Source organism: Alligator mississippiensis, chromosome 1 (genome assembly GCF_030867095.1).
Source record: "Alligator mississippiensis isolate rAllMis1 chromosome 1, rAllMis1, whole genome shotgun sequence".
Taxonomy (NCBI): domain Eukaryota; kingdom Metazoa; phylum Chordata; order Crocodylia; family Alligatoridae; genus Alligator; species Alligator mississippiensis.
Genome location: NC_081824.1, coordinates 402016034 through 402040043, shown reverse-complemented (window position 1 = coordinate 402040043; position 24010 = coordinate 402016034). Strand labels below are relative to the sequence as shown.

The window sequence follows — 24010 nt, the reverse complement described above, 5'->3', positions numbered from 1 at the left end:
TCTGTTATGCAGTTACACATACCTTTTTACTTCCCATCCCCCCTATACATTTCTATTTTATCCTTCCTAAAATAAATGGACTTATAGGCTAAGTATACTTCATCCTGCCTTAGTGCACCAGTACATACTAGATATATTCATTCAAAAATCTTATCAGCCCACATCCCTATGATTCTATAAACTGTAGTTTTCAAAAGAGAAAAGGAGTAAAGCATATTAAATATTTTTATAAAATGCCACCAAATAACAGGATGAAAAGACTGAGAGGAGTAGAAATGCCTATGGGGACAGAAAAGCTAAGAGTGAGGAGAAAAGAAAACCTAATGTCATGTACAGCTTGGAAAGGAGATTAATACATTATATTTTCATTAATTTGACATTCATTTTTTTTTTTTTTACAACTCATTCATCCAGCCAAGTCAATTAAATGATGTCTATTTTTCTGCATGAAATATTTACCTTGGACCAATTGAGCCTCTTCATGGTGATCTCAGGTTTGAATTCTTTTTTAGGCTTCAATCCAAAGGGCAAATTATGTTGAGGTGGAGACAAATGTCCTCCAGGAAAGCCCAGTGGAGGAGGAGGAGGAGGGGCAACAAAAGACAGAGGCATTCCTGGGCCATTCAAAATTGGTGGTGGCAGAGGTGGTGGTGGTGGTAACATAGCTCCATTAAAAGGTAGGGGTGGAGGTGGTGGTGGTAACTGATGAGATGATGTACCAACTGATGGAACAGAGTTGCCTCCTTGTGATGATTGTGAAAAAGGAACAGCTGATCCAGGTGGTAATGAGCCATACTGGGGGAGGAAAAAAACTTGTTCGAATTCATTTTTTCAAACTGAGTACCAGAAAACTCCTATTCACAAAATAATACAACTAGGAAAATGTCACTGTAAAAATATTGAAATGTGAATTTTATTGAAACTGACAAGGTCTCCCTCTCATAATGAGAACACTTTACATTGCATCATGCCCAGTAAAATTAGCTGGAGATGATTTTTATTTGTGAGCTTGTATCTACTCCAGGGTATCCATATCTATTTACAGTTCCTAAGAGTTGTTCACACTGCATAATAATGGATTTTTTTTCTAGAATAGCCAGTGTTTGTAGAAAATCAAAACCAATGCTGTTAGTTTTGCTGTGCAAACTGAAACCAATCTTCAAGCTGTTACTGCAGCTAAGAACTATTCCCAGAAAATCAAGGATTCCTTCCTTGTAATAGGACTGGAAAAGTTGTCTTTGAGATTTACTTGACACCTACATACACAAAAAAAGTTTTGAAATAATAGTTAAGCTTTCTTTTTAAATAAAAAGGTCACTTTAATGGTTGTATAGATAAGTTTCCAGACCACCAACAAAGCGTAAATCAAATCAGTGCATTATCACCCTATTCTCTTCAGTCACACAGTGCTAATGCTTCTGCTCACAAATTTGTAACAGGATAAAAAATATATTAAAGTGCATTGGGTGAGGAAAAGTTACTATGTGCAATGCAAAAACACTGACCAGTAGGACAGATGAGAGCAGACAAAAGGCAGACATTAAAGATTACTCAGGAATTCAACACTGTTGTAGAAAAGAAAAAAATGGACTGAAAACAGTAAGAGAAAAAATGGTTACAGTATATAGTGGTCAGTCAAGTACAGTTAGACAACACTATTACTGTTGAGCTACACTTTTTTCTTTTTAATTTATTAAAAAACTACCAGTTCAAAATATACAAGGCACCAAGGGTACATATAAACACAACCTCTTTAGTATTTGTATAAATCTGAGATAAGCCTGTTTTGATCATTTTGTTCTAGTTGTTGGTCTTTAAAATATTATATAATAAACAGACTGACAATAGCATAAACATCAAAAATATAATATTTTAACTATCATTAGGACTTCTTTGTTGACTAGATGATGAAGTTTCCTGGGTTACTGCCCATTTGTTTAATGCATGATGAATGAACAGTTTAGCAAAAGGCAAGGCAACCCTTTTAAATGCAACTGTTACATAAGTTCCAGCATAACATCAATTTAAAGGAATAAAGCAGTTACATATGATTAAAGGGGTCACATATTCTTCACTGACTACCAGGCATCAAATAAATTCATTAGCCTTCTAAAATTTTTAAAGAAATAACTATGAAGAAACAGGAAACGCAATAAAATAACAAACCAGGCTTGACTGCACCCAAAGCCAACCATGATAAGTAGCAAATTTTGGAGCCTGGGGACCTATGGTCCTTTTCAGACCATGTCCTAAATACTCGTGTCCTAAAAATGAGTTCAATCACAAAAATTAAGAGTTGCAATAAACCAAAACTATTACATTATTCAAAATATAAATCTCTTTCCCAAACTGTTCCATAAAATTGACCATTATGACCATGGCTGTAGAGTGTAAGCTATATCCATGCTCACATACATTCATGAACCCTATTGTGGATGTTAAACTACTTAATCCAATAACAAAAAAACCCCACAAAGAAAACAGTATGTGGGAGAGAATCTCATCACTATCAAAAGTGAATATTCTGTCAGTTTTGCCAAATTTACATGAAAAGTAGTAGTAGTTTAAGGCATGCATACTGAAGTTTTATCACTGAAAAAGATGAATATTTTCTGAAGAGAAAGGAGTTTGGAGATTTACTTTTTCTTTAAAGAGATTATGTGCAGCTCTGCAAGTACTTTGCTCCTTAATACTGCTTACTGACGTTTAGCAAACATGAATTACATATTTTTACAGAACTAAAGCATACAGATGAACCAATTTCTAAAATAAGACTACACAAGCTTAAGATCTATTTGACTAAAGGCATGGTCAAAAATTATTTTATCATCTTCCTTAGTGTATATCTTATTCAAGGATCTCTGCTTCCACACCTTTAGATTCTATTCCTTTCACTACTAGCAGTAATAGAAGCAAAAATCCTTTGGTCATACTATCCAAATATAAAACATGCAGCAGTTGCATGTAAAGTATCTCCTTTAGAATCTGTATTTCTTCCTTTTTTTGTCATGTTTTAAAATGTTTACTTTTGGAAATTGAAAAATTATCAGAAAATGTTCTCATTCAGCTGGAAGTTATCTTTCACTGCAGGATACCCATGGTTGCAGCTTCAGCAAAATAAATTGCATAAAGAATAATTTCCTGTAGTCGGATAAGAATCAGTGATGAATGCCAAATCTAAGAGTAGAAGACTTATTACCCTTTGTGGTTAATTACTTAGGAAATATGTGACACTGAAAGCAAAATCCAAATGAAATGTAAGGAACTAGTTTAATTAACAAAAGCCCAGGCACAAAAAAGATCAACTGGGAACTCATACAACTAATTAATGTCACACTACAATTCTTTTCACACAGACTCACAGAAAGGGAGAGGGAGAGAGAATAATGATCTGATAATCATTTGTTTTTTTAAAAACCTGACAAACTCTACTGATGTCTGGAAGTTTATTTCACTAGTAATAGTATATAAGTTCATCTAAAATCATCTTTTACCTGGGACTTAAAAGCTTGTAATGCTGCTTCAAGCTCATGGATTTTTTCTTCTTTTTTCTGCAGCAGTGACTGGGTCTCCTGATGAACTATAAACTCTTTTTCAAACTGGAAGAAAAATGACAACACAGTTGATATTACAAAAAATTACTTGGTGCCTTCATTGCAGGGGTTTAGGTTGTAGCCGTGTTGGTCTAAGGACATAGGCAGACAAGGTTCCTTGGGTTAATTTGGTATCTTTTATTAGACCAACCCAAATAGTTGGAGAATATTTATTAAGCAAGCTTTCGGGTTCAAAAACCCTTCGTTAGGCTAAGGAAGTTTCAGCAGTTGGTGTGCTCTTCCTGGATGGAATGAAAAGTAAACAAGCCAGGGGCTGGGCTGGGCTGGGCTGGGCAGTCAGTTGCCAGGCAGATTATAATGTATCAAAAATCCAATGTCTATGTTTAGCCCATGATCTCTAGTATCCAGGAGGCTGATGAAATGGAGCTCATAGGCTCGTCTCTGGGAAGCGTTGTGTCCTCAAGAACTGCACCATCAAACCCTTGCTATACTTAAGATACATCGATGACATCTTCATCATTTGGACTGAGACCCTGCAATCTCTGATTGAGTTCCACCAGAAATTCAACAGTCACCACCCCTCCATCCGACTCTTTTTAGAATACTCCAGCACCAACATCCCCTTTTTAGACACAATGATCAGTATCCAGAAGGGTAAAATACAGACCACGTTATACAAGAAACCCACAGACCAACATACATATCTGCACAGAACCAGCAATCACCCGAAACACACCAAAAAAGCTGTGATATACAGCCAAGCCCTCACATACCACTGCATTTGTACTGAAGAGAACACCCAGGATCGCCACCTCACCAATCTTAAAAAGACTTTCACCCAGCAAGGACACTCCTCCAGAGAGATAGATCGCACGTTTGAAAGAGCCACCCAGATACCATGTGAAGAACTGCTGCAGTACAGAAGAAAAACCCCCACAAATCGTACACCGCTGGCTATGTCTTATCGCCCCTCCCTTGAACCTGTACAGAAAATCCTCAAAAAATTGCAACCCATACTAGACAGAGACCCTATTCTTAAAAAGATCTTGCCAGAGCCATCCATCCTAGCCTTCAGACAAGCACCGAACCTCGCCATCCTCATCACCAGAAGCAAACTTCCTCAAGCCCAGAACACACCAAAAGGATCCAGACCGTGCCATGACAAGAAATGCAAAACCTGCCCACACATCTCTGCCACCCCCACTATTACTACACCCCACAACAGAGCCATCAGCATCCCTGGATCTTACAGCACCACCTCCAAAAATGTAATATACCTCATCCAATGCACCAAATGCCCTGATGGAAAATATGTAGGAGAGACCAAACAACAACTGCGCACCAGAATGAATGCACACCGGAAATCCATCAAAGACAGAAATACCCAATTACCTGTGGGGGCACATTTCTCACAGGAGGGCCACTCTCTCTCTCCAATCTCTCAGTCCTGATCCTCAAGGGAAATTTACACAACACTTCACAGAGAGAGCCTATGAGCTCCATTTCATCAACCTGCTGGATACTAGAAATCATGGACTAAACATAGACATTGGATTTTTGATACATTATAATCTGCCTGGCAACTGACTGCCCAGCCCAGCCCCTGGCTTGTTTACTTTTCATTCCATCCAGGAAGAGCACACACCAACTGCCCTAACTTCCTTAGCCTGACAAAGGGTTTTTGAACCCGAAAGCTTGCTTAATAAATATTCTCCAACTATTTGGGTTGGTCTAATAAAAGATATCAAATTCACCCAAGGAACCTTGTCTGCCTTGGTTCCTTCATAACATTCTAATATTCACTTGTATGTTTAATTTCAGCCTTCAACAGTATATTTCAGCCTTCACCATTATATTAACAACATTAAAAGCTCAAATTGACAGAAAACTAAGTGATTCTTCCTCTACACAGAAATTTTAATCACAGTAAGCAAAGGTAGGAATCTACAGCATAACTAGTGTTCTCCACACCTCTTACGGTGTGGACACACGTACATTTAGAACTCTTTCGAAAGGGGAATGTATCAAATGCTATTATAATTTAACTGTTGGGTGTGAAGGAGCCAAAAATTATTCAAATATAGCAAAACTGGTCCAATGCTAAACCTAGATGAATGAGCAGTGTTATACCGAGAGCAGTTTTGCTATGTTTTAACTGTTCTCAGCTCATTCGCACAACTACCGGCTGCTAAAGTGTTCCCCTTTTGAAAGTGCTGCAAACATACATATATTCACACCTCAGTGTGCATTAAGCATGAAATAGCCTTCCAGTGAAGGAAGGTGTCTCATTCTAATAATGTATACAGTTACTGAAGAGCCCACAAAGCACTCTAAATTTTCACCATAGGTTACAGCAAACTAGCTTCTCTAAGAAAAATCTTAGTTCTACCATTAAAAAGACATTCCACATTGAAATGGTCATCTTGATCAATATTAAGAATTTGAAAGCTAACTGAACAGTATAACAATGTTTGAGAAAAAAAATTAAAATAAGTTGTGGTGGCATTTATACTCTATTTGGAAACTCAAATTTTGATGCATGTTTTAAATGCACCAATATTCAGAGTTGTGCTTATTATCATCAAGACTACAATTAATCAAAAAAAAAACAACCCACATTTTACAGGCATACTACCATGATTAAATTTAGTTGGTTACACCTGTACAACACAGATTTTACATCATCTTTCAACAAGACACCAAAACCTCTCAGTAAATTGCTTCTTCAATGTTTTAATCTTCAGGCAAAAAAAAAATATAGCTATTGTTAGAACCAAGAAGAAAGAATGAACTATACAAATTTAATCAAACATCTCCCAAGAAGAGTTCCATTAAGTAGTGCCCTATACTTCTGTTAGACTATGTTCACAATGCCCATGTCTAAAACCTGTTTTTTATAGCAGTGGTTGTCAACTGGGGGTACGCACACCCCTACATGTCCTTAAAAAGGTCATGGGGGTACACAGAACTGATGTGGCTTATAACGTGGCCAATAAATGCCACGTGTGTGCACACAGCCACAATGCAGCACGCAGGCAGCCAGGAGCACAGCCCAGCAGCATGGAGAACAGCCGGGTCTGGCTGGTAAGTCTGTTGTGAGGGAAGGGACATGAAGAGTGGGAAGATTGAGACCCCAGCGGTGGGGGAGGGAGTGGAGCTGGAGCTGGGGCAGGCACTGCACAGCTCTGCCACTGCATGGGACTGAGTCACATGTGGAGGGGAGGCAGCTCCCACTCCTGCGTGCACCCCGGGAGGGCATAAAGGTGTGTGCCCCCAGATCTGCACAAACGGCATGGGTGGGCCAGGGCAGCACCAGGCTCTTCCTGGTGGGGGCTGAGCCAGGCTGCGCCAGGGCAGGTGGCAGCGGCACAGGGAAGAGGGGGGTTCGAGGGGCTATGGCGAATTTTGGGGTGACTGCAGTCCCCCCCCCCATAGCTCCCTCCCACTGCCCACACTGAGCGCAGCCTGTCTCAACCCCCTACCAGGAAGAAAATGCACAGCCCCAGATCCATCCCGCAGCTGCAGCCTGCCCTCGTTCCATGCAGATCAGGGCGCACACACCCCCATGCCCTCCTGGGATACACGCAGCAGCAGGAGCCGTTCCCCCCCCCGCCACACACACACACACACACACACACACACACACACACACCTTCCAGACAAGCCACTTGAAGCTCAGTCCCATGCTTTGCCCCAGCTGTGCAGCGCCTGCCCCAGCCCCCGCCACAACTCCACTCCCTCCCTCACCATGGGGGCCTCAATCTGCCCCCTCCACCACCCCTTTAAAACAAGAAAAAAAATATAAAGGTGTGCGTGAGCTGAAACTCTGAGACAGAAGGGGTACAACTTGTTAAAAAAGGTTGAACACCCCTGTTTTATAGCAAAGTGGATCTATAGGGCACCTATACATGTGCTGGGTGTTTGTTGGCTCTCAGAGCCACTCTAATGAAAAGCACCACCTCCCCCCTCCACCACAGAACATGTGTAAAGATCCCCACAGATTTTAATATGTCCATTAAAAGTGCAAATGTTTGCTTCGAACTTTTTGCTCTAAAAAAAGTCTTTGAACCAGAACAATATTAGTTGAGAGCACTGAAGATGTGTAAGACCTACTTCTAAATCAAGCAAAAAAATTTTAGGACTACACTCGGATGTTCGTGTGCAACTCATTTTAGCTATAGGGTTCTGCTTGGATATATGAAAGATAAAATGCAGCGCACAACCTGCTGATGGACTTGCCTGAAAAGAAAGCTATCTATTCTAAAGACATTTCGCTCAAATCTCTCACCCACCAGTACCTTAAATAAAAAATAATTGCCCGGGATTAGAGATGTATTGAATATATCAGATCCAAAGAAAAGTATTTTAAGAAAAATCAATAAACCAGAATTTTAAAATAGTTTAATTAACTTACATGTTTGACTGTCTAAATGTATAATACTACCAGCTGCTAAATCAATGCAGGAAACATTATGTCAAGACATAAAACTTGGAATTCACTCTGATTATACAAGTACTTACTCAACAGGATTTTCTAAAAAATAAAGTGTTTTCAAAGGGTCACTTTGCAAATGCAACACACCAAAACCAGAGCTGTTTTGAGAGAGACATTAACAGAACCGGACAATAGAAGTTTAGTTTAAAAAACACGGATACAATTCTGTTAAGGACAGAATCCTCTGTCTTCCATTCATAATGTAGTCTACTAAGTAAAAGTTGACAATATACAACTTTAGCCTGAACTTCTAACTACTGATAACCAGGGATCCTGGTTTTCTCTGATAATAAAAAATCAATTTTCAGATTAAAAAAATAACCCCAAATCCACAATTCAAATGAAACACTACTATGAATCTCTCTCTTAGTGGTGTTTCATTTTGATCACAGAAAAATATGAATTGTGGGTTGCTTCTTTTAATCTGAATATTAGGGATTCCATTTTTTTTTTTTTTTTTAAATCAGAGAAAATCAGGATCCCGGCTAATAACAAGGGATCCTGGTTTTTCCTGATAGAAAAATAAAATTGTAAATTCTCTCATAAAAACCCGAAAACTCCATGGTTAAAGTGAAAGGTCCCCCACTCCATCCTGGTGCCCCTCACTCCCCCATGACCACAGCCCCCTGGCTCTGCTTATGCCCCTGGCCCCGCCACCCACATCCCCCTGCCCCCCCCCCAGCCCTTCTGGAGGGTTCCCCCAGCTGCCAGGGCTACGGGACCGGGACCCGGGTCCTCAGTCCCCTGCCCCCAACAGAACACAACAGCTGCTGCAGCATTGCAGAGCATGGCTATCCCCATGCTGCCTCTGCAGGTTCAGGCAGGAGGTCTGGCTCCCTGCCACTGCGTGCTCTCTCCAGGGGGGGGGGGGGGAGGGGGGGGAAAAGACCTGTGCCGCCCACATCCATGCATGGGACAGAGGGAGACACAGGCTGCTCGCTGTGGGTTCATGGAAGCTGTTTGCCGCTGCAAGCTCCACACCGTTTTGGCAATATGTCCCTTCTACATGTGGCAGCAGTGGGGGCAGTGGTGCCAGACTGTGCCTCTCACAGCCACCATGTGCACAGGGAACACATTGCCAGGGCAGCAGAGAGCTTGCAGCACCAAGCCGCATTCCCATGCAGCCCTGATGTGTCCTTTAGCACCAAGTAGCATCTGCTGGGCTGCAGAGGCCCCAGGAAAGGGCAGCAGGGTGGGAGCCCAAGTGCACAGTAGGTAGCTCGTCCCCACCCCACTCATGAATCTGGTGGGGCACGGGTCCAACCTACCCACCGGGAGTGTGCACAGCAGTGGGGAGCCAGCCCAACCCCAATTCCCTAGTCCCTGGACAAGCTAACCGTGGCCCTGTCCAGCTCCCTGCTGAGGCCTTGGGGCTGCGCATTGCCACCTTGGGCCCCAAGCACCATGGACCCTGCAGCTGGGCAGCCCCAGCACTGCCCAACTCCCTCCCTCCCCTTGGGGGCCTCAATCCCCACCTTCTCCCACAACTTACCTACAGGAGCCGCTCTTCAGGGAGCCCCCTGCCTGTGGCCCTCCTCCTGCTCCCTCCCAGCCCCTTGCAACCTGGAACTGCCAGCCTGCAGAAAGCTCTTTTCAAAACTGCAAAATCTGTGGGATTCTCCTCCAAAATGAGAAATCCAGATTTGGCTCCAGTAAAGGGGGAAATTTGTTTTTCTGTGGGAATCGGAAAACCCAGATCCCTGCTGCTAACTTGTGTTCTACAGAAGAGACCTGCTGTTTAAAATTTAATACAAAACAAAATCTACATATTAGTGATTAGAACCAGAAGGCAGTAAGGCTGCTTATACATGTAAAAAACAAATGAACAAAAAACCCCGAATAAACAACAACAAAAAACAGTGGTTTACTTTAAATTCCACGCACACCTGCGCCAAGCCCACCACACACCCAGAAAAGGCATCCCCACCCCAATGTCAGTAGAGATCGGGAGCTTTACCAGGACTTTTTTTGGCACTTTTATGTAATAGCTGATTGAAACAGCTATCAGATAAAAGCTTCAAAAAGCCCTGCTGAAACACACTATCTATACAGACACTGCAGATATGGGTCAAACTAACGTGCTGCTTTGACTGGTAAAGCACTTTTTCGTAGCCTAAGTGATTTGTGCAAAGTTCTCTGCTTTTCATTGCTTTTTTTTTCCTCATTAGTAAATATGCTAAAACATGCTGGTAGTTTTTACATTTTAAGAGACTAGTTTCATAAATAAACCTATCAAGATTACAGAACTTCAAAGTTACTTACTTTCTTGGACAGTTCTGAAGCTCTCTCTTCAAATTCTTCTAGTTTTGCTTTATCTACACAAGTATCTAAAAATGAAAATTATAAGGTTATTATGTAAGATTTAAAATTTTTGTTTTTTAAAATAAAAAATACATGACAGTAAGTGTTTCTTAAACCAATACTTACCTATTAAGTGACTGAAATTTACATCTAATCTTTTACGATATGTGAAATCTGGGTCCGTTCCACTTCGATGCAATACTATCTGTGAGATGCATTCTTCAATTAATTTGAAATACTGCGGTCTAAATATAAAGAGGGAAATCATTTTTACAACTTTTTTCACTTGTTTGTTCATACTTACATTATTGTCAAATAAAAGCTATTCCAAAATGAATTTAGAACAGTCCAAAGCATTTCAAATGACTCAGCTCATAGATGTATTATATGTTCAAAGGCAAACATATTTTGCAGTTTGCCACATGGAATTTCTAGATGCGGCCTTATAAAGCAAATACTTTTGTGAACATTTAAGATGCCAAGAAAGGGAATAATGAAGGGAGCAGGTGTTTTCTCCAGAGCCCTTAGCACGAGTTTTCCACCTCTAGTGCCATAACAGGTACCGGACTGTTCATTAAGCAGGAATGCATGCACAACAGTTCACAGAAAACAGGTATGTCTAACCGTCAGAAAACCAATGTTTTTGTATAATTTTTCTGTATATAATTCTGTATTCTGCACTCTACAACTCAAAGGCCTGCATTCTCACAGCCCTCATTCAAATAACATTATATATCATTATGTCTCATAGCTGAAAATGCTCCATGATGTAAACTTACCTGATTCTTCTGATAAATACTTGCAACTTTAATAATTTCACAGATACAGTTAAAGCAAAACGTTAAATGCGAGCAAAATTGCTAAATCTTGAAAAATAGTAAAAATAATGCCAAAAAACATTATATACTGCCCATTGCTATTACTAGATATTAGTATAGTATACTAGTATAATGGTAAGAACTAGATATTCTTATATTATCTCTTAATATCACTTCCAATTCTTATTCCCTTAAACCAAATGTTCTTCTATGACTGTACTTCCCTCATCATGAGACAGTAATAACTATAGCATCCTGAGAACATCCTGATATCCAAGCATATTTTAGATGAATTGGGGGCTAGCATATAATTGTCTTAGTTTCCCTTGGTTAGCCAAAAGAAGGTAATTTATTAAACATTAGCTTTAACTATGGAAATAATAAGAGTGTTTCAATACATTGTGAAAAATCAGCAAAATGTATTAAAGTTTCAGTAATAAGCATCCTAAAGTAATCAAGGACTTCTCAGAAAAGAAAGTTACATCTAAGTAGTTAAAAAGCAAGCTGTTTTGTCCACAGATACACATATACATTAAAGGGGTGTTTCTCACACCTTGTGCCTTCTTGTGAGCCTTTTTTGCTTAACAAGATCCAAAAAGCAAGTCTTAGTCTTTCCTGTCCTCATGCTCCCTTTTGGCAGCGAGTACTTTCTCCTCCTCAATTTCCTCTCAACTACAGAGCCCTATTGTATTGACTTCAAGAAAGACAGGAAATTATGGAGTACATATCTGTATGTGAACAATACATCTAAGGAAACCTAGTTACTGATAACAGTTCTGAAGAGCAACTGTCCACATACTATTCCTAACTCCTAAGTGACTTAAGGTGACTTCACACCAAAAGGTGGCTCTTAAAAGTGCCCTGAAGTAAAAATCAATTATAAAACTGACTGTCACATATGGCATCTAGCACTGTAAGGGCATGGCCAGGCTCTCTAGTCAAAGTGGCAGCAATGACTTCCAGTTTGTGATTGTGAATGCAAATGAAAGTACACAGCTGCCAACCACAGTGGCACCTGGTTTTTTTGTTCGTTTGTTTGTTCTGTTGGAGGCAGGGGTTAAACACTCTTTCCTCCCTGATTCTAATGGTGGTCAGGGCAGTTTCTCCTATTGTTCCCTCATACCGACTCCACTGATGACATCTGCCCTAAACACTCTCAGAAGAGCATAATGCTTCATAAAGATATGAATAGAGCTCCAACACATGCCCTGAAGATATTACTTCTTGAAATGTTATACAGGAATGTTATGAAGGCAGCTTAGACTCTGGGGTAATGCCTCTTGGTGGCAAGTCATCCTTAGTGTACTTACTGTATAGTTTTATACAGGACAAGATCTCTTTTGATAATCCCTAGGCTAATACTGCTGTGTTATACAGAAACAGAGCAAAGGAAATTTTGTGAATATCTTTCTCTAAAAAAGTAACAGACTAATGCTCTATGTCCAGTAACTGCAGCAAAGTTTCTGCATGTAATGAGTAATGAGGCTTTAAGAACACCAGCAAGTTGATCTACAGCCCTAAATTAAAGAGTCAGTGATGACTTTAGGCAAGAACTAGGGACAAGTTACTTGAAGTAAAAGGCAGTGTAGGGAGGACCTTAAGATATGCTTCAGTCTTACCCACTCACCTTGCTCATATAAATCACTAAAATTGAGAAACCCATTTTCATGGATAGGAGTAGAATAGAACTTGTTACTATGGATTCAAACAGTGCTCTCATCAAGACGATGAGGATAAAGTTAGAGTCCAATTGTAAGAATTTCATCCTTTACTTATGAAAAGACCCAAAACAAACCCTTAAGAAACTTGGGGGCTTTCAATTAAGAAAACACATAGAATCATAGAAAATTAGAGTTGGAAGACACCTCAGAAGTTCATCTATTCCAACCTCCTACTCAAAGGACCACCCCCAACTAGATCATTCCAGCCAAGGCTTTGTCTAGCTGGGTCTTATAAGCCTCCAAGGATGGAGGATCCACAACCTCTTTGGGTAACCTGTTCCAGTGTCTTACTAACTAGTGAGAAAGTTTTTCCCCCCAATATCTAACCTAAACTTTCCTTGCTGCAACATGAGACCATTACTCCTTGCTCTGCTATCTGCCAGCACTGAGAACAGTTTAGCTCCATCTTCTTCGGAACCTCCCTCCAGGTAGTTGAAGGCTACTATTTAATTCCTGCTCAGTCTTCTCTTCTCCAGACTAAATAAGCCTGGTTCTCTCGGCATCTCCTCAAAAGTCATATGCTCCGGCCCCCTAATCATTTATGTTGCCCTCTGCTGGACTCTCTCCAATTTATCCACATCCTTTCTGTAGTGGGAGGCCCAAAACTGGACACAGTACTCCACATGTGGCCTTACCAGTGCCAAATAGACGGGAAGAATCAATTCCCTCGATCTACTGGCAACATTCCTATTAAAGCAGCTTAGTATGCCGTTAACCTTCTTTGCAACAAGAGCACACTGTTGGCTCATATTCAGCTTACTGTGCACTGTGACCCTCAGGTCCTTTTCTGTGGAGCTGCTGCTTAGCCAGTCAAACCCCAGTCTGTAGCGGTGCGTGGGATTTCTCCATCCTATGTGCAGGATTTTGCACTTCTTATTGAACCTCATGAGATTTCTTTTGGTCCAATCCCCCAATTTGTCAAGGTCTCTCTGAAACCTAGCCCTACCCTCCAGCATATCCACTTCCCCCCCTAGCTTGGTGTCATCTGCAATCTTGCTGAGGGTGTACTCTATGCCATCTTCCAGGTAATCAATGAAAATATTGAACAAAACTGACCATAGAACCAACCCCTGGGGCACTCCACTTGATACCGGCCACCAACCAGGCTTTGAGCCATTGACTATTATCCTCTGAGCTCAATGATCCAGCCAGTTTTCTATCCACTTTACAGCCACTCATCCAACCTATACTTCCTTAGCTTACTTAAGAGGATGTTGTGGGAGACCATATCAAAAGCCTTGCTAAAGTCATACCATCTCTCAAATACCAGGGATTCAATAAGTAGTGCCAGAAGCATCTCAACTGAGCTGATAGAAAGGTCAATATGCTTGAAGACCAGGAGATAGTCTAATACAGAGGGTGCCAACTTTTTTGGCAGGCATGCCACAAATTAGCCCTGCACTCTGAATGCCGTTTTGTTCCCTTTCCTCTGCCTGGTCTACTGTTCTGTTTTCTGAACCCTATTCTGTGACCTCTGCCTGACCTCCTGCTCTGCCATCCGCCCCTCCCCAATCTGCTGCATGCTATACACAGTGGCTGCCTCTGCTACTTGTGGCACCTCTGGTCTAACATCTCTGGTACAGTAGACTTGGCCAGGCTAATGTTCTTTAGCCAGCATCAAGTCAAACACCTGACCCATTTTGCCAAGAATGTATGCCTAGTGAAATAATTCACAATATGGCCATAAATGCCTCTAAATTTGAAGGAACATTCCTGCTCTTTGTGCAAGAAAAGCCATCTAGCATCCAATCTACAAGATGAAGGGAGTACTTTCTTTCCTCCATACATTAGCAAGTCTGAAATCATCAGTAGCATCTTAAAGTCTTTTGCCAAAAGGTTCAGCCATGCAGATGCTATCAATGTTATTAGAAGCAAGTCCTAGGTCACCTCATGGCAGACTTGCAGGATCAGAATGCATAATAAAAAGCTCCTTGAACAGTAGAGCAAACACAAGCAAAAGCCCGTAGAGCCATAGGAGGGACATTTCTTGTCTACCTTGTTCAAAAAGGTTGACAGGTGACCCAACTCCACAAATGGGGCTTGAATACCGATCTCTTGACCTGCTACTTGTAATAAGGAGCTCGTTCTTCTTCACCAGCCTGCAAAGATGTTCTAGAGACTAAGAGCAGCACTGATGCATACCTGGTAGTCTATGCATGATTGAGATAAGTGAACCATTTCTCTGCATTTAGCATCTCTGGCTGTATTTTGATTTCAAACACTGCAGTAAAATTGTCCACTGTGACCAGGGCATGACACTTGAATGCAGTGAAGAAAGGCCATGAATGTCTTCTATACTGCCCTGAGCTCCAACACATTTATATGGAGCTTCACTGCTCACAAAGAGAGATTCCAAGTTCCTATTTCTAGACATGCAGTTGGAAGGAATTATGGAGTACTGAGTACATGTCACCTTTTACCTCTCTGTTGTTTGGGCACAAGGAAGCACAGAATAGGAAAGACTCTATGGATACAAAGAAAGAAAGAAAAAAAAAAAAGTTATCAGGTCAAAACCCAGGGCATGAGATATTCTTTTCAAGATTATGTAAACATTGTTTAATGTAGTATCAAGGAAACTATGATAAATTTGAAGAATGATGCTCATGGAACAATGCAACCATTGCATATTTTATCCTCATCATTCAATTACCAGTCCATATCTAATTTATTATGCACCATCCAAAGGCTAAAAATATGACAAATGATGCATTTCTTTTTGTATTTTATGAGTTGCATGTCATGGCAGTGTTATTTGAGCATCTCGGAAACAACAATGATTTTATCTCCAAATTTTCACTCTAAGGAAGACTAAAACTTTCCGGGCATATAGTGAATATCTCATGCCTGGGTTTTGACCTGAGCAGTATAGAAGACATTAGAGCTTAGCTCTTAAGAATATTCATATTTTTCTCTGAATAATACAAGTAAAGGAAGGAAAACAGATATTTTCACAAGTTTGTACCTCAGCTAAAACTGAAAAGGCTTTTCTTTCACCCAGCTGCTTTCTCAACTCCAAAAATTTGCTGTAAACAAATGTATTTAAAGGTACTCAAGGTTTTTAAAAACACAAAAAAGTATTTTGGTAGCCTTAATACAGATGTTAATTGCTACTCAGTTTGAGGGAGGACTAAAAAAAAAATACTAAAACATTAATTTGTGAATGCCTGAATAAGATTCTCAGTAGAACCATACCAATGTAAATCAATCCAATGTGCATCAGGACTTGTAGATTCCAGGCTGCATCACTCTATTACTATCCTTATTATTTGAACTATATTTGTAGCATGATTTACATGATCAGTAAGCAAAGGAACTATATATTTTGTATTGATAATGCATTATAGGCAACATGGGCAGTTGAATACAGTTCAGATCTCAACATGGACAGAGCTTCAGAATAAAACAGGATAGCATACTAATAGAAAAAAAATTATAAAAGCAGTTTCTTGTTTAAGCTTATTCCTCTTCATGTAGACTTGAGAAACTATGAACGTTACTTGGACAGAATTACAACTTTTGTGCAATAAGCACACATATAACCTGATATTTTGATTTAGTCGGACAATTTTCACTGAATAGTAGAATATTGTTTCAGGATGGCTTAACCAAATCCAGGAGTTATTATTTACCAGAACTTTCACATACCGTATAAAATAGTCATTTCGTATCAACAGAAGATGCTGAAGAATAGAAAGAAAATATCCTTCGGCCTTGGTGTCCTTAACTGTGTTCCATACTGTGTTGTAAACATCATTTACTTCAGTAAAAAGGTTAAGGAGAAGAAAACAGGAACTCTTATTTACAGTTTAGAATTCAGGAATACCTAGGTCCATAAAAATTGTAATAAAATGAAATTTACTGTTCAATTACAGTAAAGAAAACATTTAAGTCAATATTCTGAATGACAGAAAAAAAATATTTTTCTTACATAAAATTTGACAGCCAAGATTCTGTTATACAGTATAGTATTACTTGTGCATATTTTATTCTCTACTCCTAAAAGGATATTCTAGTTCAGATCTAATATCTTCTAAACGATGAGAGAACTCAATCATGTCTTCTTCTTTGTGCTCATTGAACACTTTCAATTGAATATCCAGGGCATCACTTTTTTTACATTTTAATTGCTGCAATGAGAAAAGATAGGATGGTATAACAAAACTTGTAATTGCACATGCAAGAATCATCCATTTTGAGAAACTTCCCTAGGTGCTTCTTACAGTAACATTATCATTTATGATAGTTATTCTATATTAAATATTTAATAAAACAAATAAGGCAGGGAAAAAGCTAGTATCTACATAACATTCTATTCTATATCATTCAGCTAACAGAAGAGAGGATTTAACACTATTCTTTTTTTTTTTTAAATCATCTTTAAAAATTGTAAGCCTCACACATTCAAAAGATACATTATTCTCTAGAGCATTTTATATACTTCTTGCCTCCCCCCAACTCAGGTAGCCAAATAATTGAAACTTTAATGCTAAAAACAGGACACTTGCCAGCAATATGTCTTTCAATCCACAGCGCATAAATTCATTTCTGATGTGAAGCCTGAAATCCAAATCATCAGGAGATGTAACAAGAGCATTGATGAGCTGCATACAAGCTACCTACAACAGATAACATGAAAAATTATGCTGCAGCATTTCTTAGTTTTCAATATATTTCAAAGCTAAAAGGGCATTACTGAAAGCCTCTCCTGCTGCCTGTGTTCCACATTTTACTATTGGAAAAGGGAGCTGTCATAATTTATAGCATAATTATAAATGATTTAATTTACCAGAATCTACATAAAACATGTATGTCAAATACTTTAATCACGTATTTCCATTAAACAGTGACATCTAATTCTGCTTCCCTCTGTTGAATGATGCCATTTGCCAATTTATACAAATACCTAGATCATTATTAAGACAGTGTAAGGAGTTAATAATACAGTTACATTACATAGTTGATTAAATCATAGTCCTAATTAGAGCTTTTTGGTGAAAAACATTTGATGGAATTGTCTAATAAAAATACTTAGTATTTTTTGTAGTAGATCAGTTTTATTTTCAGTGTATGACAAGATAAAAATGGTATATGGGAAACAAAAATAAGTACATGAAAGCCAAGATGTAGATCAGCCTAGACAATCTAAAAACTCCACAGACAGTGATATAAAATATTTTTTACACTTAAGATTTTATAATCTTAGATTGAAAATACATCAAATCTTTGCTTTTACATGATAATCTAAGACCAGGATTCTCCTGAATTCTTTCCAGGGCCTGTAAACCGTATTAGCAAATAATATCATGCTCGCTCCAAATCAAAGATTAAACAAATTTGTAAAAGCCGAATTTGAGGAGCTGTATATTATCAGCACTGTATACACTTGTGCTTTTATTAATGAATGAAAAAAAAATTAAGAATTTTGAGGTACTACAGCATCACAAAAATTGTGTTACAACCATTTGAAGGCATTTTTCTAACAGAAGTATGGATACTGAGCAAGAAATACACTTTTTTTTTTTTTTTTAAATCTTTGTCCTAAATGGTATATATCTCATTTTAATACCAGGCAGAATCATCAGGATTTCAGCACCATAAACTACATTTCTTTTAACCGAGATTCTGTTAAAATTGAATGCAACACATGTAATAGTAATGGGATGCAGCTACACATTCATAAATGTGCCAAAGTCTAGTATCTGTAATGACAGGTACTAATTTAATGTAGCATAATTAGTGCTAATGAATATTAGCACAGATTAATGCTTTTTTAATTATATTAATGCGCATTAGACAATTACTGTGCATCAGCACATTAGCACAGGTTTTGCCTACTGTGCTAATGCGAAGAAGAATTAGCCTTGTGCACATTTTCTCATGTAGATGCACACATGAACTCCTAAATTAAAACAAATATAAAGCTTCTGTTTCCAGTATATATAGACTTTGGGGGGGGGGGGGATTTGTTTGAGGGGGTTTTGGCTTTTTTATGCATCTTCTATGAGTCAACAACTGATTTGTGATGCAAAGGATGTCTTCTTTTCTGTGTACATAGGAAAAAGAACTTTCACTTCCATGCTGCTTTACTTTTTATTGTATTTTATTTTTTGTTAATTCCTAAAATATTTTATTTTTTGCTGTACTTACTTTATTATTATCTTTAAGTACATGAAATAGAGATGAGATTGTAGATAGGAAAAACAGTATTTTAACAAGTTTAGTAAATTTATGTTCCTATGCATCATTAAATAAAATGAAGTTAGACCCAGCCAGTAATACAGGGCAATACATACAGAACTATAAAGCAACATACAGAAGTGTATAACAATCTTAAAATTATGACATGGGGCCTTCCAGAGAGAACAGTTTTATCTTGATACCATTCTCCATTAATAGTAACAACGTAGGAACCACACTTACTGGAGTTCTAACGATAAATTAAAATAGCCCCATTCTCCTTTTTTTTTTTTCCTAGAATCAAATTAGCATTTATGAAGCTATGCACATTTGTTGAGTTCTCTGAATGTTCGTTCAGGGCCTACTTTCAAATGTCATAGTAGTACTTGTAATCTTAAGCTGTGGACAGCTGCAACAATATTCAGTTTTAAACAATATCCAGTTTTAAAGGAAGGCTTATAATTGGAAGCAAGTCAGTTGAATTGATGCAAATGTTTTGCTTGTCCACTTCTATACTAGTATAAAGTAGAGTGGAACTAATGTAGCCTTAAAACTTAGTGTGATGTATAGATTTACTCAAATTTAAGATGACCTTGAATTCAAAACGACACCCCAATAATCAGATTTTATTCATGGAAAAATTATTCCATGTATAACATTTAACTAGTTGGGGGGGGGGGGGGGGAGTCTCATCTTTAATTCATTCCCCTAACTACTGCAGGGGGGCAAGCAGTGTGGGGGGAGAAAAGAGGTCAAGCAACTTGCCCCCTACTTATGCTTGCTCCCTGGCAACCTTGCCCACCACCCCTTCCCACCCTGCCTCTGCTACCTGTACCTCTGGGGGAGGGTGTAGAAGCAGCAGGGGAGTGAGGGGCAGGCGGGGGCTGAAGCCAAAGCCACAGCAGCCACCACCCCTCCCCCCTCCACAAGCCCTTATACTTGAATCCAAGATGAGGGGCTCCCTCCATGTTAAATGAGGGAAATTTCATCTTAGAACTGAGTAAATATGGTAGTAAGTATAGCTAAGGTATCAAGCCCAAATTAGATGGTTAAAAGTATCATGATTATATGAAAGAATCTTTTCATTAGCTGCAAATTGTAAGCTGAACCAAATTCAGCATAGCTATACCAATTAATGCCAGTATTAGGATCTCCAATTATTAAACACTTTGGAATCTCTCACTCTCAAATCTCATCACACAGTTAAATTTATTTCTTCCAGGAGCCCTGATTCTTCAAATGATGTCTAGAAAAAAAAACAAACAACTCTTTGAATTTCAGACTGTAAAAAGGATCATTTAATCAGAGTAGCAAAGTAGCTATAAGAAAATCAACTCTTCTTTTTTTTGGTGCATTCTCTATAAGTGCACTTTCCAGGCTGCTGGTTTGTATACCCCTCCACTTTGAAGATTTGTGGAATAATCTTCCAAATTCCTCACACCTTATTCCAGAGGTTATTTTAAGTTGGCTATACAGTTTATTCAGATTTATTTTTTTATAATTGGGGGGGAACTCAGTTTTGTAGCAGGATGAATAATGAACTTTTTAGATGTTTTTCTACCTTAGAAGTAAAGGTTGGCTATACAGAACAAGATTCATGATCTAAAATGAATGTAAGTCAGATATTCCTTATATGAAAGTATGTCAAAATTCACACCAATATTCTACACTGGCAACTAAGGGACCCTTCTAGAGGCACGGTAAGGCGCAATGGGATCTAATGCACAATCTACACAAATGCACATCCGGCCATGCCACAAGTATATAGCAGGAGGCACAACTGTGGGACTGCAAATCAGATTGCATCATGCCTTCTTGCCCACAGCTAGGAGCCTTATCAGCTCCCAGGCTCCAGGATGTACATGGGACAACCCAACTGGGAGCTTTAATCAGCTGAAGTTTCCCAGCCACAGGGGCTCCTGGCCACACATACAAGTAATGACATGAGAAAGCAGCTACAAAGTTATTATGCATATTTTGTGGAATAATTTTGTACCTTATTTCTCTTTTTATGACACCATTAATTGATTGAACGTTTGGCTGGGTGATCACTTAAGGTGTGATTAACCAATTAATCATGCTTCAAAGTGTAACATGTACATGGGACCTCAGTAATATTCATCTTTCTTTTACTCTACTTCACTGGATACAAGAGAAACCTATGTTATCATTAAATATACCATGTGCATAGAAATACTTCCCCATATTCAGGAGGCAGCTGACATTTTAACCTTAATTTACTGTTTTACCTGAACTTATTTGTTGTTTTTTCTGAGTACAAATTTTAAAACCATAATGAGATTCATATAGATAATAATAATAGATTCAGAACGTTCTAATTTTATTTGCATAATAGATTCATATAAAAAGAATTTTCTAATTTTATTTGCTCAATAGCCTAAAGGTTTCTTTCCACAGAAACAGATTGTGTTTCTCATTGATAAATCTGCCAACTAGGCTACCGCCTTGTCAAAAACAGTAGTAATGAGAGACCATTCATTAGAAGTGAATGTCAGCAGCACAATTCTAGCTAAAAGGTACTAGGAAAAGTATTATAGAACACACCCCTACTGGACACAATGCCTAGTTTGGAACTACATTCCTCACTGTTAGCTTCACTTTTACAGTTTTTCTGGACATTGTGCTCCTTCTCATGAACAACTGGTGCCTCCTGAGACTTGGGGGGGCACCCTGGCAGCGAGAAGGGACTGCCTGCAGACACCAGCATTGGTGTCGGCAAGCAGGGACTGCCCACAGAACCAGCGGTGGCAGCAGCAGTTGGGGGGGGGGGGGGGGAGGGAGAGCAGTGACCGCCCACAGAAGCTGGCACAGGCCAATCTCAGGGGCACATGCCCCCTTGCCCCCCCTACATGTGGTCTATGCTCCTTCTTGCATTAAAATCAGAAGGAAAACTGGCAACTTATTTTTACTATGTAAAGGGAATGTTCAAAGGAAAATAATTGCATACTTTATACATTTTCAAGAATACTGAGGTATTCTAAAATTTAGAATCTAAATACTTAAAGATTTATTTGATTTGATAAAGTATTAAAATATAGTATTTTAGATTTGTTTTTATACTTTAAATTCCAGTCTCCTTAAAGGCCCATATAAAATAAAAAACTTACTATATTATGAATTTACAGAGGTAAGGGTTGAACTATTAAGGAAAACAGTGACAATAATATTTGTTTGGTCAACATACACATCTTTCAGTGACTCATTGTGACAGCAGGGTATAACCTAAGGGGCCAGAAGTGCGAAGGACAGACCCCAATGCTCCCAGAGGAGGGCCCAGGGACCCTGGCACCGCAGAAAACTTACCCAGGAGGCAGACCGGATTAGAAAAGGAGCTGCGCAAGCCGGCACTCCGCCAGCTCTTCAAGCGGCTGTCGATCAAGCTGGGCGGTGGCCAGCTGATGAAGTCAGCTGAGACCGCCACGGCAGGAGATTTAAAAACCCTGGCAGAAGCCAGGTGCAGGTGGGAAGACAGGAGGCATGACAGACGTCCCCCACAACTCTGCCTCACCATGAACAGGTGAGGTCAAGAGTAGGAACCTGGCTGAGGCTTCACCAACCTCAGCACCTGGGATAAACACCCATGATCAGCAGTTCCCCACAGGAGATGCAACCGGCCTCATCTACCCTGGCTCTGAGGTAGGCACCTCAGATCCAGAGTTGGTACGGACGGAGGTGGACCAAGGAGGCAGAGGGGCAGGCAGGCTGAACTTCCAAGCCTGCACTCCTGACAGTGGCCAAGGCGGCAGAGGCTTCTCACGGCATTTGATGAGCCAAAGCCAAGAGCTGGCATGGTGGCACAGAGATCTACTCGGTTGGCAAGTGGAAGGGGTGTAGGGGAGGTGGAGCCCCAGGGGCAACCGCAGCGAGCCAGTGAGTATCCCATCTGCGAGTCAAGGGGAAGAACACCACTGAACCCCTCCTTTCAGTTGCAATTCCATCAAGTCATGGCAGGTGAGTCAGGGGCCCAGACCATGGAGCATACTCACAATGCCAGCTGGGGGCACCACACTCATCAAAATTTGAGAATAAGTTTCAAGGCCTAAGCACCTTAAATGAGTGTCCTTAAAGTTCTCCATATATACAAACTAGAAGAGAAAGAAGAAGAGCACTATGAAGGGAAAGATCAGTTTAAAGAGAGAGAAGAGCTTTGTGCAATCGTAGTGCAGTTATTCTGGGCTACCTTCTACTCAGCAGCTTGAGTCCCTTGTGCTGCTAGGATATTCTTTACATTTTGTGAGAAGACTTGTAAAATTAGTTGCGAGTAGTTGCTTGTGTAGTAGCAGAAGGAAGTCCTGAAAGAAATAGGGGCCCATTTCTCTGCTAGAGTTACAACTGGTAATTCCTACTGGACTTCATAAAAAAAGACTCTGGGACTAGCAGGCAGAATCCAAGGCAAGGCACTCACATGGGAAAAAGAGTCTAAGAAAATCAGTTGTACCTTGGGAGTCCATAGGAAAGGCACAAGAGCGGGTTATTTTGATGTGAATAAACTATAAGAAGCACAATAAGAAACCTGTCTGGTTTAACACCAAACTGTTTCGTGAGTGGAAACTCAAAAAAAGAATCTTAACAAAGGTGGAAATGTAGCCATGCTACTACAGAAGAGTATAAAATTATTCCACAGGTATGCAGAGAGAAAAGCAGGAAGGCCAAGGCACAAATACTAATGAGGGACATAAAGCAAAAAAAAAATTACAATTAAGGAGGAAAAAGGAAACCAAGGGAAGTGCAAGTCCCTTTACTGAATGCAGAGTCCAAGCTAATTATGGATGATGCAGAGAAGACTAGCTATCAATGATAGGCAAAAGACAGCAGGGGGTAGTGCAGAATCTTTCATAAGCAACAGCAAACTTCTTCAGGTTTTACATATGAACTTGCAAAAGACAAATGTTCTAAATCGAGATAATTTAAATACAAGGATGG

The 24010-nt window shown here is 39.6% G+C and overlaps 1 protein-coding gene across 3 annotated transcripts in view; it reads right to left on the bottom strand.

Moving 5' to 3' along the window:
- Positions 1-24010, bottom strand: part of DIAPH3 (diaphanous related formin 3) — a 487575-nt gene that overhangs the window by 357276 nt on the left and 106289 nt on the right. For all 3 annotated transcript variants that reach the window (XM_059723010.1, XM_019500535.2, XM_014608394.3), the window contains 7 exons: positions 17395-17505; positions 16898-17016; positions 16535-16651; positions 10477-10595; positions 10312-10376; positions 3495-3599; positions 460-795 (listed from right to left, as the gene is read on the bottom strand). In XM_059723010.1, the coding sequence (XP_059578993.1) occupies positions 460-795; positions 3495-3599; positions 10312-10376; positions 10477-10595; positions 16535-16651; positions 16898-17016; positions 17395-17505 (972 nt within the window). The remainder of the gene's footprint in view (positions 1-459; positions 796-3494; positions 3600-10311; positions 10377-10476; positions 10596-16534; positions 16652-16897; positions 17017-17394; positions 17506-24010) is intronic.